Source organism: Rhipicephalus microplus, chromosome 10 (genome assembly GCF_043290135.1).
Source record: "Rhipicephalus microplus isolate Deutch F79 chromosome 10, USDA_Rmic, whole genome shotgun sequence".
NCBI lineage: Eukaryota > Metazoa > Arthropoda > Arachnida > Ixodida > Ixodidae > Rhipicephalus > Rhipicephalus microplus.
Genome location: NC_134709.1, coordinates 55,885,943 through 55,900,232, shown reverse-complemented (window position 1 = coordinate 55,900,232; position 14,290 = coordinate 55,885,943). Strand labels below are relative to the sequence as shown.

The 14,290-nt window shown below is 45.0% G+C and overlaps 1 protein-coding gene across 1 annotated transcript; it reads left to right on the top strand.

The window, feature by feature from the left end:
- The first annotated feature begins 985 nt into the window (after positions 1 to 985).
- LOC142774403 (uncharacterized) lies at positions 986 to 9,627 on the top strand. Its single transcript, XM_075874768.1, has 3 exons — positions 986 to 1,225; positions 5,592 to 5,714; positions 9,297 to 9,627. Exons 1-3 carry the CDS (start codon positions 1,073 to 1,075, stop codon positions 9,471 to 9,473), a joined length of 453 nt encoding a protein of 150 aa, XP_075730883.1. The 5' UTR covers positions 986 to 1,072; the 3' UTR covers positions 9,474 to 9,627.
- Positions 9,628 to 14,290: the final 4,663 nt, after the last annotated feature.

Sequence of the window (14,290 nt, the reverse complement as noted above, 5' to 3'; positions counted from 1 at the left end):
GCGCTTACAGTTGCTTCCGGTATACCGAGTAAATGAATGTGATTACACCGAGCCAGCCGTAGTGGACACTGAGAATGAACATCTAACACTTTCTTTTAATAATTGCGCTTAGTATTAGCGTGTATTATCTGTTGATGCCAGCGCCAGAATTATTGCCAAAAAGTAGCCAAGTAGCCAACGTAATTTTTTGTCGCCGCAATTTTTTGAAATCAGCCAATCTGGCGTGAAACAGTCAAATCTGGCAACCCTGCTCGGAGGCTGCATTATCGTGGGAGAAATGTGCAAAATACATTCGTCAGCTTGTGATTAGGCGCGTCTTAACGCTGTCGAGTCGGTCAACAAAACCGCTAGCTCTGCTCTGAACGTGCAGCACAGTCACAGCGAAAGTTGGCAGAGCAGCTTTTCTAAGGCGTTATCATTAAACACTCTTGCAACAATTACTACAAGCGCGCATTCGTGGTAACCACTACACCTGATTTTCCAGGTTTGATGCGTCAAAGCTGGAACCGGAAACCTAGATGGGGATACCCCCAGGGGCTTGCCTCGCAATCACACAGTGGTACTGGTGCAAAATCATCGGCGTGTCCACATACCTTCATCTGGTAAAGCACAAATGTGGGGACAAAGCTCCAAGAGTCTGTCGAAGCGTAACTGCATGACTGCCCTGATAGATAAACCAAGCATTATAATCTACTAGCACGCATTAAGCCCGCCCTGCACTGAACGCTACCCTCGGTGGTGTTTGTATGGTCATAGTGCTTTAGTGCTAACCCAAATGTCGCGGGACGATCGTACGGCCATGACGGAGACACTTTGATGCCGACAAAATGCTAGACGTGTCATGTAGGTCAGGTGCACTTTAAAGAACTTCAGGTGACCAAAACTTCTGGAGTCATTCACTGAGGTGTTTCTCATTGTGGCTTCGGCTCGTAAAAGCAAGCCTTCAAAGGGCACGGGTATTTTATTATTGATTATCGAAGTGTTCTGACTTTACGAAGTCTGGTTTACCAAAAAGCCTTCTGCGGCGATCTATAACGCGAATTTTTCCGTGCAGAAATCCATCTCAAGGCTGATGACAAAAGACAAATCGTTCACGTCAGACGCCAAAATGGGCCTGTCACTGGAGCTGGGCACGCTCGTCTACGGGCTTAGAAACCCAGCTTCCTCCTTTGATGCGGTCAACGCACAATGTATGACTTTATACGTCACCAACTTGGATGTTTTGGTAAGTTTGTCGTTTGATTCTTTGAGACAATTCGTACACAATTGTGTACCCCAGTCGTCTTAACAGCGGAGCTTTTCTAGGGCTGGGCCTGTGTCACGGACCTCCAGATAACAGTTAGCCAGAAAGAACGAGCGAGACGGGCATTATACGCACCTATTTTAACTGCACACTAATATGAGACACATGTTATCTCTACAACTACATACACAACTACAACTACACTACAACTACACTACAGGAGCACATAACATAAAACCAGCAGCCCCAAAAACTAACACAGAAAAAATGAACACCACAATAAAGTAAGAAGGCAGTAAAAATACCTCCGCACTTGTCGAAGTTCTACGGTGGTTCAAGAACACACGAAATGCGCGTGAGGCACTAGCGTTGACTTCAACGTCTGAGTCAGTGACGCAGACCTTCTTTGCAGCGGAACGCGAACAGGTGCTGTGGTTTAAGGCATGGTTCAGTGACCTTCGCGTCGCGGATACTTGCGGAGGACGGCATTTTCCAGAACTGCAGGGGCTGGCTATGTCACAAGCTACGGAACGGTACCACAAACCTGTGTGCTCATAACACGAGCCAACGACGCTCCCTGGCCGCTGCAGGTTTCTGTGACTGTCATCCGGTTGCTTGGAAGTGTCCTTGAAAAACCCTAGCCTACGGTGCGATGCCGTAGAACAAAAAAAAACGAATCACAGAATATCCATGGAGTAAATGATGATGACTGGGCGAAGCATCCGTCAGTCCGTCCGTGCGTCTGTCTGTCCATCTCTCTGTCCACTCGTCTCTCCGTCCGTCCATCTATTGATCACTCCAAGTACCGCCCTCTCGCATCTTTTCATTGTATATTCATGATATACAAGTACCGCATTAAGACATTCCAAGAGCTAAACTAGAGGTGGCTAACTACTACTATATATATATATATATCGCGGACGTACAAACCACGGCTTCAGGAGCTTCACACCTAAAAAGAGCCGGAGCTGCTGGTACAAGAGCTGGCGACGCTCGTGCCAAGCTCACGTGCTTCTGATTGAACTCTCAGGGCTCTTATGGCCAAGTCCCCTTTTCTTTGATATCTCCTACTTTGTTTTCTTACTATTCTGTTCTGCTGGTAAAATGGTCCTTGACGAAGCGACATTTCTACGTGATTTTGGCTGGAGAGGTGGCAACCAATGCGAGGCCACACTGGGTGCGATGAGGAGAGGCACGGGGAAGACGAGGAGGCTTGCTGTGGGTGCAAAGGGCGAGTGTTAATGCTCGCCGCACTCTTTCAAACGATGGGCAGCACTTCTCCGAAGCCCGTAACAGCAGCCACTGGTTACGAGTAGCAGCAGGAGCTCACACTTGAGCGTTTTCCTGTTTTGACAGTTCCGACTGCGTGGAACTGGCTTTACTTATTGCTATAGGCATGTCGTCTTGTGACCGAAAGAGCAAGATGCATTAATGTTTGGTAGGTCTAACCTCGTGTGATTCATGTATCTCCATATAACATCATTTTATCACGTACCGTTGCGTGTGATCCCTTTGCTAAATGCATCAATAACCATGTCCGACTTTTAATTTGGCGTGCCGCCTTTAGTGTGCAAAGATGTAAAGCTTAACTTGTTTTGGGTCTAAGTGAACGGGACCTTCGAAACACTTCTACAAATTTCTACACGCAGATCCAGTGATAAACGAAGAAAACACTAAATTAACGACTTGAACGTAAATAAATGTTTAAATATATTTTCAATAAGAAAAACTTGAGAGACCCCTAAGCTTTGCCTATAAGACTTGAACGCGATAGCCATATATCCTGTCCCTGGTGCGTACTGAGTTCAAAATGGCTTGTGTCAAGGAATCTTTCGTATACACCCGCAATCTGTGTAACGGGTAGCATGCTTCAAACATTGGGCAATCGTACACGTGCAATCTTTTCGAGCTTGTTATTCACCCACTCCGTGGGCTTAAAGAAAAATGTGCAGTAACGCGTGCCTTTTGTAGTGGGTAGCCCGCTTTAGTCCATGAAGTCATCGTAATCACATGTTCTAACGTCCTATTGCAATGTACGCTTGTATCAGGCGTTATTACGGTGGTATTACATGTTGTATTGCGAAACATGCATACAGGACTCGTGTGGTTGGTCACAAAGTATGCAAGTTATTTTCACTGCATTTACAAGCAGAGCAAGTTACTTTCACTGCAATTCTAAGCACACAGGTGGCTCTGTGGTAGAACACCCACTTGCCCCGCGAAGTAACCGAGTTCTATGGCCAAGATTTGTTAAATTTATTTCATTTACATCGTTCTCGAGTTTTGTAGAGGCCAGGAGCAAAGCGGTCACGTGGTCAAACAAGAAATCAATGACCTCAGAGATCACCAAACTTGTCACTTGATCGTGTCCTTTTGCACCACCTCTCGCCTCGGTGCACCATTGACCAAGCGACAATATCATGTGCTAATATCATTCTGACGTCCATGACATGACTTAACAATATAATAATATTACGTCATCACATGACGAACAATTTAACAATATTACGTCATCACATGACGCCGTTGCTTGCACAAATTTGAGCTAAGGCAGCACAACATCACTTGAGGCCCATAAATAATCAATGGAAGTTTAGATGGGATGGGTAAATGATCAACATGATGCAGAAAAACCTACGGCTTCCGCTCCGCAGCGCGCGGCGTGAAACGACTCCGCGACAAACCGTACTCCATTCGTAGTACTAAAGGCACGCTATTTATTTAGGTCACTTACTGAGCACGGCACTAAGAGCTCAGTGTCCTGGGCGTGTTTTTATTACATTGGCGATATAGCACGATGGGCGCGAAGGTACAGTCGCGGACACTGTTAGAGAGAACACCGCACGCGTGGCCGCTCCCTTCGGGCCACCAAGCGGGCGCCGTGTGAAGTATTGCGGTGCAAGCACAATCAGCGCCAGAGGCGGAGTTGGCGGCGCTTCGTCTGCTACGGTGCCTCCTCCCACTTTGCACAAACGCAAGTTAAGTTTTCCCGCTCGAGGCAAAGTGGGAGGCACCGTTGTCACAACGCTGTCGCGCACGCTCTCATCTTCCACGCGTACTTTGCCCCGCAAGAGAGAACGCTCTCGCGTGCAATCGCTTATCTCGCGGTGGGGACACTCATACGTCTTCGGTTTTGACCAGAATGATTCTGTTGTAGTTACGAGGCGCACAATTGTCACTGCACTCGTAGCACAGTCTTCGTTTGCGAAAAGGGCACGCTTTTCAGACACAGTGAAGTAACAACTGAGATGGTTATTCGCGTTCATCTGGTCCTGCGAGCACGTTTCGTGCGTCATTCAGGCGTGACAAACGCGGGGCACGTTTCGAACTGCGTGCCCATTTGTTGCTATCGCATTCATCGCTTCACTTTCGCGTCAAAGATGCGACTTTTTTCAGAGATTCTTAATGCCAAGTTTTGAAACTCGAGATGCTTGTGTTTGATAATTCTGCATGCGGGGCCTTTTTCCATTCAATTATTAGTGGCGAGCATTGCCTATATTTTATATTAGTTTGGTTTTGAAATGAGGGTGCGTGCCCCTTGAGTATTAAGATTTATTGATTGATATGTAGGGTTTAACGTCCCAAAACCACCATATATGATTATGAAAGAAGCCGTAGTTGAAGGCCTTGGAAATTTCGGCAACCTGGGGTTCCTTAACGTGCACCTAAATTTGAGCACACGAGCCCACAGCATATTTGCCTCCATCGAAATTGAAGCCTCCGCCGCCACCGCGATTCGATTCAGTGACCTGTGGGTCAGCACCTCGAGTATTCAGATGCAATCGACCCTTTCATGGACCACCTCGTTACGTTGCAGAGGTCAAGCAAATATAGCTATGTCATCGGAGAACATTCGCTGGGCACGAACAATGCTATAACTGGCACCATCATCCCTCTCACAGGGTAGTCGGGTGGCTCTCAAGGTGTTTTGGGTGCTTACGCCAGACATGCTTCTCTTTTTTTTCTGAAGGTAACATGCTCAAAGCACCCATAACGTTTCATTCTTCAATACATGTGGGTCAGCCTATTCTAAAACAGCTCATTCAGTGTCACCGAATCTTGGCCGCACGTAGTCTCAGGTGCTGCCCCGCTGTGGGGCGCTGGTTTGTTATGGTATTAATGCACGCGTTTCAAACTGACACAAAATCATTCTCTATCAACGACAAGCTGAAATATACGATGCGTTAGAGCATTTGCAACTCAATTTCGGCATTATCACGCAAAGCTACAAGTCCCTGTACAAAAGTCGCAAACAAAACTTTTATTGTCAGGGGTCCTCTATCGGCCCAATTTGGTATTTTCACTTTCCATGTACAAAGAGCATCCTTTCACGTTTCTTGTTTTCCAGCCCTGCAGAATAAACCTCCTCGCCATCCGGAACGAGTTATTCGAAGGTGTCAATGTAGCAGAACTAAAAAATGATACACTTAAGGTCCTTCTTTTCGATGACGACCTCACCATCTCAAAAAAGGTAAGTCCCCGTAGATCGAATGCCTATGGAGCAATTAGAGTTATTTGCGCGTGAACTTGCGTTGTTGGAACCTCTGTAATCTCATTAGGAACTGTCATGCCTCGCTTGCTCACCACAAGGTACCATGCTCTCGCAAGCATGAAAGTCTGTTTCTTTTTTAATGCGAAGCATTTCTTGAAGAACATATGCAACTCTGGGCGTATCTATCTATCTACCTATCTATCTATCTATCTATCTATCTATCTATCTATCTATCTATCTATCTATCTATCTATCTATCTATCTATCTATCTGTCTATCTACTTTTCCTCTTTAAGGAGTCAGTGTATTAACTATACGGCTATCAAGCCAGCTTTTCCTCTGGAGTCCGCTACACTAACTCTGTGGTAATGCCCTCCGTGCATGCTGTGCACCTCGTGTCAATGAACGCGTGGGAATGGTGAGTGGAGTGGATCCCCACACATTATTAAAAGTTCTAATGAAATCTACAAACGGAAGGACCGTGTTCCCGTCCACTGCTCATTTTTGTGGTTGTCTAACCTGATAAGCGACCAGCACCATTCCCTAGTCTTTTTTATACAGACAATTATACGGACTGGTTGGGCTAAATAATGCAGTCTCCGAGTATATATATAAATATTGATAGACGTAGAAGCAAAAAAAAACGTTTCCAAAATGTTTTCCAACATGCCATGTCGCTACAAGGGCGTACGTCAATGCATACTTTGCCCTGCCAGACGCTGGCATCCATGCATGCGCGCACGATTATTTTGCGATCGGGGCAGTTTGTACTTCATTTGCTATCCTCGGAAAAGTTGCGTTTATATAAATAGCGCGAAGGTCAGTTCACGCGATTGAGAGGCCCCGTTTTCACGAAAGGACCACACGCTGTTCAAACACATTTAGGTAGCAACTGTGACGCTTGTCATTTAGCGCTCGTGCTGAGTGTACTTGTGGGTACGTTTCGTGCGTCCTTTGAGTTTCAGAGGCGCGTTGTATGTCCAGCTGTGAAAGTTGCTGGTTGGCATTTGTCTTGCACATGTTCTTTTTGAGCGTCGTTTTGGCTTGACCAGTGCGCTGCAAGTTGCGATTGCTTGCCGTTTTTCGCGGGAGATTTTGATTGTTACTATCGCATTCATTGCTTTGCCCTTCCGTCCGAACAGTGACTTTATGCTACTAATAATAACTACATTTTTTCAGTGGCTTACAGTTTAACGTAACTTATTGATGTTAGTTTTCAGCGCCTTCGATGAGATCATAAGGGTGACGAAATATATCGTAAGGACCTCGCCGTGGAAAATATTTTGGACGCTGGTACTTTTCTTTTTTCTCGTTTCGTTAATAGACTCTCCCTGTTTACAAACAGTGTGACGTCACTGCGAGTGCTCCACTCACCATTCCCTCTTTTGGAGGAGGTGCTCGTTGGCAGGAATGTTCCGCCGGCGGAATCTTCTTGCATAGCAGCGCTGCGGGCGTCTGCATCGCTTCGACATACATTTCTGTGCACTGCTGTTTTCTAACGTCACAGCTTATAAGAGGACGATTCATTGATTACAATGCCCGGTTTTGTTATATTAACATGTGGTGATTTGCTCGTCGTGAATGGCTGCCATGAAAAATATGTTTTGCTCTTAGAAAGCGAATGTTCTGGGTTTTCACTGCGACGGGCGCTTTCAGAAACATTTGCATGGCATATGGATGTAACCGTATTCTATGTCCATCGTGGCATGCGCACTGCACTTTTGAACGAGGTACAACACTGGCGACAGCATAGTTTTGAGATGCCATGCGCGAGGTCACAGATAAGATTCTCACTCGCTGCGCCAAAATCTGACTGGAGATAAACAGAATAAGAAAAAATAGGAAAAAATATAGAAAAATTCTTGCCATGCGTTTGGTTGAGGATAACAAAATCTTGAAAAAAGCGAAGAGAAGTTCTCCCCAGCGTCCCTCATAACCCACTGATAATTCATGCGATTTAAAAACCGATAAGTGCGTAATCTCTCTCAACTTGCTGCATTTTATGCCTTACAACGTATTGACATACTTGCATACCTCTATTAGACCTGACACACAAACTTGTAATGCGCACTGCCACTTAATAAAGATGGGGCCATAAAGGTACGAAGTATGGTGAAGCAAGAGTCCCCACCGTTTACATTAGGACAAGTGTAGTCTCCCATAATACGTGTTATACTTTTATTGCGTTTCCATATTCGCCGTGGAGAAGCGTATACGCAACTTCGGCAATGTTAAACATGCTTATAGTCCATGCGTACTTGTATCTTTTAGCCCTGACATCACGGACTTCTTTTTCTGCATACAGCGCGAACGCGGAGATGTATCGACTCACAAATGATTGCGTTCGATGCATTTTTACTTTGACTAAAATGTCGAATCGTGAAGCTCCGTGGACAATCATTTGCCGGCAACGAATACCAATGTTTTCGCAAACAAGGCCGCGTCATTGTCCACAAAGCCCACACCGGACACACAATATTTTTCAGTTTCGCCATCCGTACTGATGATCTAATATTGTCGATGTTTTTCAAACAATACAACACGCGACAACAAACACTGCACATTTTCGAAGACGATGCCGCCGTTCTTGCAGATGCCACTTTGTATGTTCACCTGTTTGCGACAAACAGCCAGTCAGCGAGACATATATTCCGTCACTGCAGTGTACCACGCACCTATAGATGGTCTCTGACACCTACCACAGCTTATCTTGCCAAAATAACTTAAATTTTAAGCTTTAAAAGCAAAGAAAGAAACCTTGCCCTAAATACTGCACGACAGTACCACGTCGAGCCACCAGCGAAGGTTGTTTTGTAAACCACCACCTTGCATGTGCTCCGGTGTCGTCACGATGTGACGTACCCCGATAGAGGTCTATTTACAGTGAGCCCGTCATTCTTCATCGTCACTTAATTCATCGAAAAACACACGCGAAAGCCGCTGGGGTGCTCGTGAGCATATCAGCTGTTACTAAACATTTCCATAGCTTCGACGACGTACACGGAATCTTCGACACGGAAGTATTTTCTGCTTATCCACTAATTAGCTTTAAGTCTTTTCCCACTTTCGGCTTTACGAGCCGAGTGTCACACATTCCTTTGCGTTTCGAGTAAAGATGGAAACTTTAGCGGGAACTATCACATACGCATGGCTCCGAAGCGAGTCAAACGACGCACCAATAAGCTGAAGCTGCTTGCAGTCCACCGCGGTGGCGTATACCAGTTACGATTATTGGCTGCTGACCCAAAAGTTACAGATTCGCTCTCTGCTGCGGCACTCTCATTTCGATGGAACCTAAATGGTATACAGGCTCGTGTACTGTAGGATGTCCGTACACGTTACAGAACACCGGATGGTTGAAATTTCTGGAGCTCTGCACCACGGCTTCCCTACATTATAATTAACTCGGGGTGCTGGGACTTCAAACCACAGATATGGTGAACAAACTGAGTCACATCAGCTGCCACTTAAAGTTAACAAATTCGTTGTCGTATCTAGGCATTATTTCTCAAATACACCCTCCAACTTCGTAACGTGGCGTTTTCCTGTCTGCGCGCCCAGTGCAACGACATGCGCAGGAATTCCACCTTCCTGCGGAGCGGGATGTCAATCCTGCTGGTGAACGCCCACCTCGGAGACTTCGACACCAACAGCTCGTGCAAGGGACAAAACGAAATGGACCGGGAAGACCCGTTCTGGCGAATCAAGGTCGTCAAGAACGTGCTGCAAATCCCGTGAATCGCGCCGGTCGTGGAGTGGACGTGCTGCGGCGGCAACCATCAGCCGACGGTGTTTTTTTCAGGCCTTCGAGATAAACGTGTTGTCACATCTGTTTCCACGGGGAAAAAAAGGCTGCAAGGTGGTCTCGCCCTTGTGGCTCGGCGATAAAGTGTTCTCAACTGGACGCCTGCATTTCTTCGTGTAGTGTATTAATAATGATTCGATCTCGCTCCCTCTGCTCCGTATACGTGGCGCTCTCTGGAGTCCGACCTGCACGAGTGAAACAAGTTCTTCACAAGCTTATTCAAGAAATAGTGCGTGTATGCAAGCATGTGTGCGTGCGTGCGCACGCGCGCGAAGTGTGTGTGTGTGTGTGTGTGTGTGTGAGAGAGAGAGAGAGAGAGAAAGGTAGGGTAAACACTGATCAATAAGGGTAACGGATACCCAGAGAAAGCAAATTTGCGACGAAAAGTTTGACAAGATTACAAAGTCAGCAGGTATAACGTGCTGCAGAAAGCACAAGACTGCGTTGATTATCCGAAAATGGGAAAGGCCTTTGCCCTGCAGGGGGTGTAGTCAGGCTAATATCTACAGATTGTGAGAAGAGCCTGCACCACTACTGTATCGCAGGTGGCTAATATCTACAGTAGCATTTGCTCTATTTCATCTTTGCGTAGTGAAATAGGGCTAATGACGGTTCAATCTTGCTCGCTCTTGTTCATATACTTGGAGCTGTCCTAAAGGTACATATATACAAAACGATCGTTTAGGAGCACCTACGCGTTTATTGGGAAGAACACGGCCCACTCACACAGTGAACCAACGCAATATTGACCAGTCGAAGAAATTTGTACGCATCTACGCTTATTTTTGGTAAAATCTCGAATAATTCTCCTTATTAGAATGACAATTACCGCTTTTTGGAATACCATATCTGCGCTATCCTAACGGTAACTTTTTTCTCGCTATGTGGAGTTCTCCAATTTGTGTGCGTGTTATAAAGTGGTCAAAAACAATTTGTATAGAGTCCTAGAAGTTTTTTTTTATTCTGTCTCTTCTTTTTTGATTTTCTCGTGCTGCCCTTTACTGTTTTGGTAGCAGCCATGACAGCTGGTATTGCCACAACGAAAGCCTCCGAAAGGAAGGAGCGTTGCGCGATGTCTCCATTAGGCTCACGCCATATGTGCCATGTCAGTGGGAACGAGGTGAATTCTTCATTTTAAACATTACCCATTAATCACAAGCCAATTGAATGCTAGTGGCTCCACATCTATTTTAATGTAAGACTGGCTAACAGCCGAGGCATCGCATGCAATCTGGATGGCTATTGGTGTAAAAGCAGATAAGAGAAAATCGTTCAGTAGTAACAAGACAAATTCAAGTACAACCAATCATTCCAATGCTTGCTGAAGCAACGTGCGTTGCCGCTCCCATGAACACTAGCGCAAGAGTTCGCTCTATAGTGTATTTACAGGAAACTCTATGCTGGAAACCACTGATTTGCATGACTGCTGTCCTTCCACTGTGCAACGACTTCGCTCATTCGTCTCTGTAGGGTAAACAACTTGTCCACCATAACACACGCATCGCCGCTGGTGCAAGAACCATGCATCGCTAGGGCAGCTGATTTACCCCTGAGCAAGATGCATTTTTTGGAACAGCCGGCGATCGTGGTGGGCTGCAATATCTGTGCGCAGCTAATCTTCTTTCACTGACGGGTGGCGAATTTTATGGCTGAATGTTGTTCCGTTCACGATTTCCCTCTTGAGCGAACGTTCACCGATGGGAGCCCCATTTTCTGCCTTCTCTAACCGTATACCTATCTTCAGTCGTCTATATCTTTCATTGCCACATTATCCTGCCTTTGTCCTTTTTTTTTGTGAACCTCTGCAGAGGTGTCCCATTTTACTGGAGGCAGTTGCGGTCCTCACTTATCTAATTTCCAATTTTTTAACCAATACACCCACCCTCTTTTTTTTCGCAGCGTGAACAATTAAGGATGTGGAAAGAGCATTTTGGCTCAAACAGTGATGTAAGTAAGAGGTGCCAGATGTAAACTCTACTTGGTGCTCTCATTATTTGTTTTTTTTTCTTTTCACCTAGGCTATATAAGACACCCAGTGTGTTCACCTGTTTCAAAAGTCATAGTAACCAATCATTATCATCATCATCATCATCGTCTGTTGTACGGCAGCAGTACGGCCTTGAGGGCGCCCACAAACTGGCAGCCGTCAGCCCCGTTCCAGCAATGAGCCTGTATGGTAAAGTGAACGGAAAATTGAAGGCCCCCTTGAGAACTCAGAAGTGTGTTCGGCGAACACCAGTGCCCCTTGAGATGGGGTCTGTCAGAGTGGAACGCGATGCCCGCATCTACCGTCTTGCCAGACTGGACCGCAAACTGGACACAGATCACGAGCGCTGTACAGTCGCACGTGACCGGCGTCAGATGTGGCACCCCGGCGGCCACCTGGCTCTGTACTAGGACACAAATGGACGTCAGCTTGAGACATTGAAGGCGTTTGCCATAGAAATCTCGGCTTTGATGCTGGTGTACACACAATACCACGATGTCTTGAGCATGAATGACCCTGTCAGAAGGTTTGCATCCTAACAACGTTCAGAATTAAGCACTATGCATACTGTTTTGCGGAACACCGGAAAACATTTGTGGTGGTGGGGGGGGAGGGGGAGTGTACACTTACAGATATCGTGGCCAGCAAACAATATTGCGCAAGTACAGGAGTGAAAAGCTGAAAAGTAGGAATGTGACAATATACGAACGCTTTCGAATGTTAGTCAAATAACGCATTCGAAGCATTCGACTTAACAACCATATATTCTAAAAGTTTCGAATATGCTATCTATCTCTTCTGATATGCGGTCGCACATATGACTTGACTGTTAAAAACTTGGGGAATCGAAATAGCGCCTCGCCGCCGCAACAGCCCGATTGATTTCATCGATACGAGGGGTTGAACGTCCCTAATTCACCATATGATTACGAGAGACGCCGTAGTTGAGGACTCCGGAAGTTTCGACATCCTGGGGTTCTTTAAAGTACCCCCAAATCAGAGCACGCGGGCCTCCAGCATCTTCACCTCCATCGAAAATGCAGCCACCGCAGCCGGGATTCGATCTCGCTACCTGCGGGTCAGCAGCCGAGTATCTTAGCCACACTGCAAAAAATATTTTCCCTTGATTACGTAAAAAGGCGTAGGTAACATGCTGCCAACCACTTCCGTAAAAAGAAAATAGCACACCAGAGATCGCGTAGATCACCTAGAACCTACAGGGCTTTAAACTTTCACTGAGGTCTTCGCAATGAAGAAATAAAGTAACGGCTGCTACGGAACAACACCTCCTCCGTAGGGCCATTTCTCACCCTTATTCATATTACTATTGCAACATGTCCGTAAAAAACATACATGTTTTTATTAGATTAAACATGAGGCATACGTAATCAGCAGATATTTCTTCTGCAAGTACAAGGTCAATCAAAATTTCTCAGGCCACCATTCCAATGATTCCTGTGAAAGCATCACCTGGGAACCGTTGACTGCACCCACACATGCTCAAAAATTTACGAAGTAAAATTAAATGTTTAAAAACCAACAAGGACAAGTTTCCTAATCACTGAAATCGTATTTATTTTCCCATTATCATAAAAATAAATACAGCACAGACAAGCTACAAGTTGTGTGAACAAAAATTGTCAAAAAAATTTTTACTTCAGCAGCTTTGTATCTGGAATTTAAAATATGAAGAAGGAATATTATAACTTCCAGATACCCAAAGCATTTATGTTGTGTTCTTATTGTAACAGTATTGTGCAGACTTCTTTTCTGAAAAAAAGGAAAAACCTTTTGCCAGCACAACCAGACCAGGCGAGTACAAAGCAAAAAACGTTGCGAGCACACTTAATTTATCCATTTCAAGACTCCTAACAGGCCTCGTTAGAGGCACTGGCTTGCAGCACAAAAATAAATGATCACACATAATAACATATATTACATTTATATCGAATTACATGGCTGAAAGGACAAACAACTTCATGAACACACCAAAATATTGGCTAACAATATTAGCTGAGGCGAAACAAGCAACTTTGCATCTGGATTTATTTGAAATAAGAAGAAGGAATATCCTAACTTCCACATACCCAAAGCACCTGTGTTGTGTTCCTACTGTAACAGTATTGTGCAGACTTCTTTTGTGAAAAAGAGGAAAAACCTTTTGTCAGCACAACCAGACCAGGCGAGTACAAAGCAAAAAACGTTGTGAGCACAATTATATATTCATTTCAAGACTCCTAACAGACGTTGCTAGAGGCACTGGCTTGCAGCACAAAAATAAATGATCACACATAATAACAAATATTACATTCATATCGAATGACATTGCTGAAAGCACAAACAACTTCATGAACACACCAAAATATTGGCTAACAATATTAGTTCAGGTGAAAGGAGCAACTTTGCATCTGGATTTATTTAAAATATGAAGAAGGAATATCATAACTTCCAGATACCCAAAGAGCCTGGGTAGTGTTCCTACTGTAACAGTATTGTGCAGACTTCTTTTCTGAAAAAGAGAAAAACCTTTTGTCAGCACAACCAGACCAGGCGAGTACAAAGCAAAAAACGTTGTGAGCACAATTAATTTATCCATTTCAAGACTCCTAACAGACCTTGCTAGAGGCACTGGCTTGCAGCACAAAAATAAATGATCACACATCGTAAATTATGTTACGTTCATATCAATTGACATGGCTGAAAACACAAACAACTCCATGAACACACCAAAATATTGGCTAACATTATTAGTTGAGGCGAAAA

Excerpts from the sequence above, each read along its gene's own strand:
- LOC142774403 (XM_075874768.1), top strand. The coding sequence starts at position 1,073 with ATGACAAAAGACAAATCGTTCACGTCAGACGCCAAAATGGGCCTGTCA. Across the intron at positions 1,226-5,591 it reads TCACCAACTTGGATGTTTTG|CCCTGCAGAATAAACCTCCT; the intron begins GTAAGTTTGTCG and ends CTTGTTTTCCAG. Across the intron at positions 5,715-9,296 it reads ACCTCACCATCTCAAAAAAG|TGCAACGACATGCGCAGGAA; the intron begins GTAAGTCCCCGT and ends CTGCGCGCCCAG.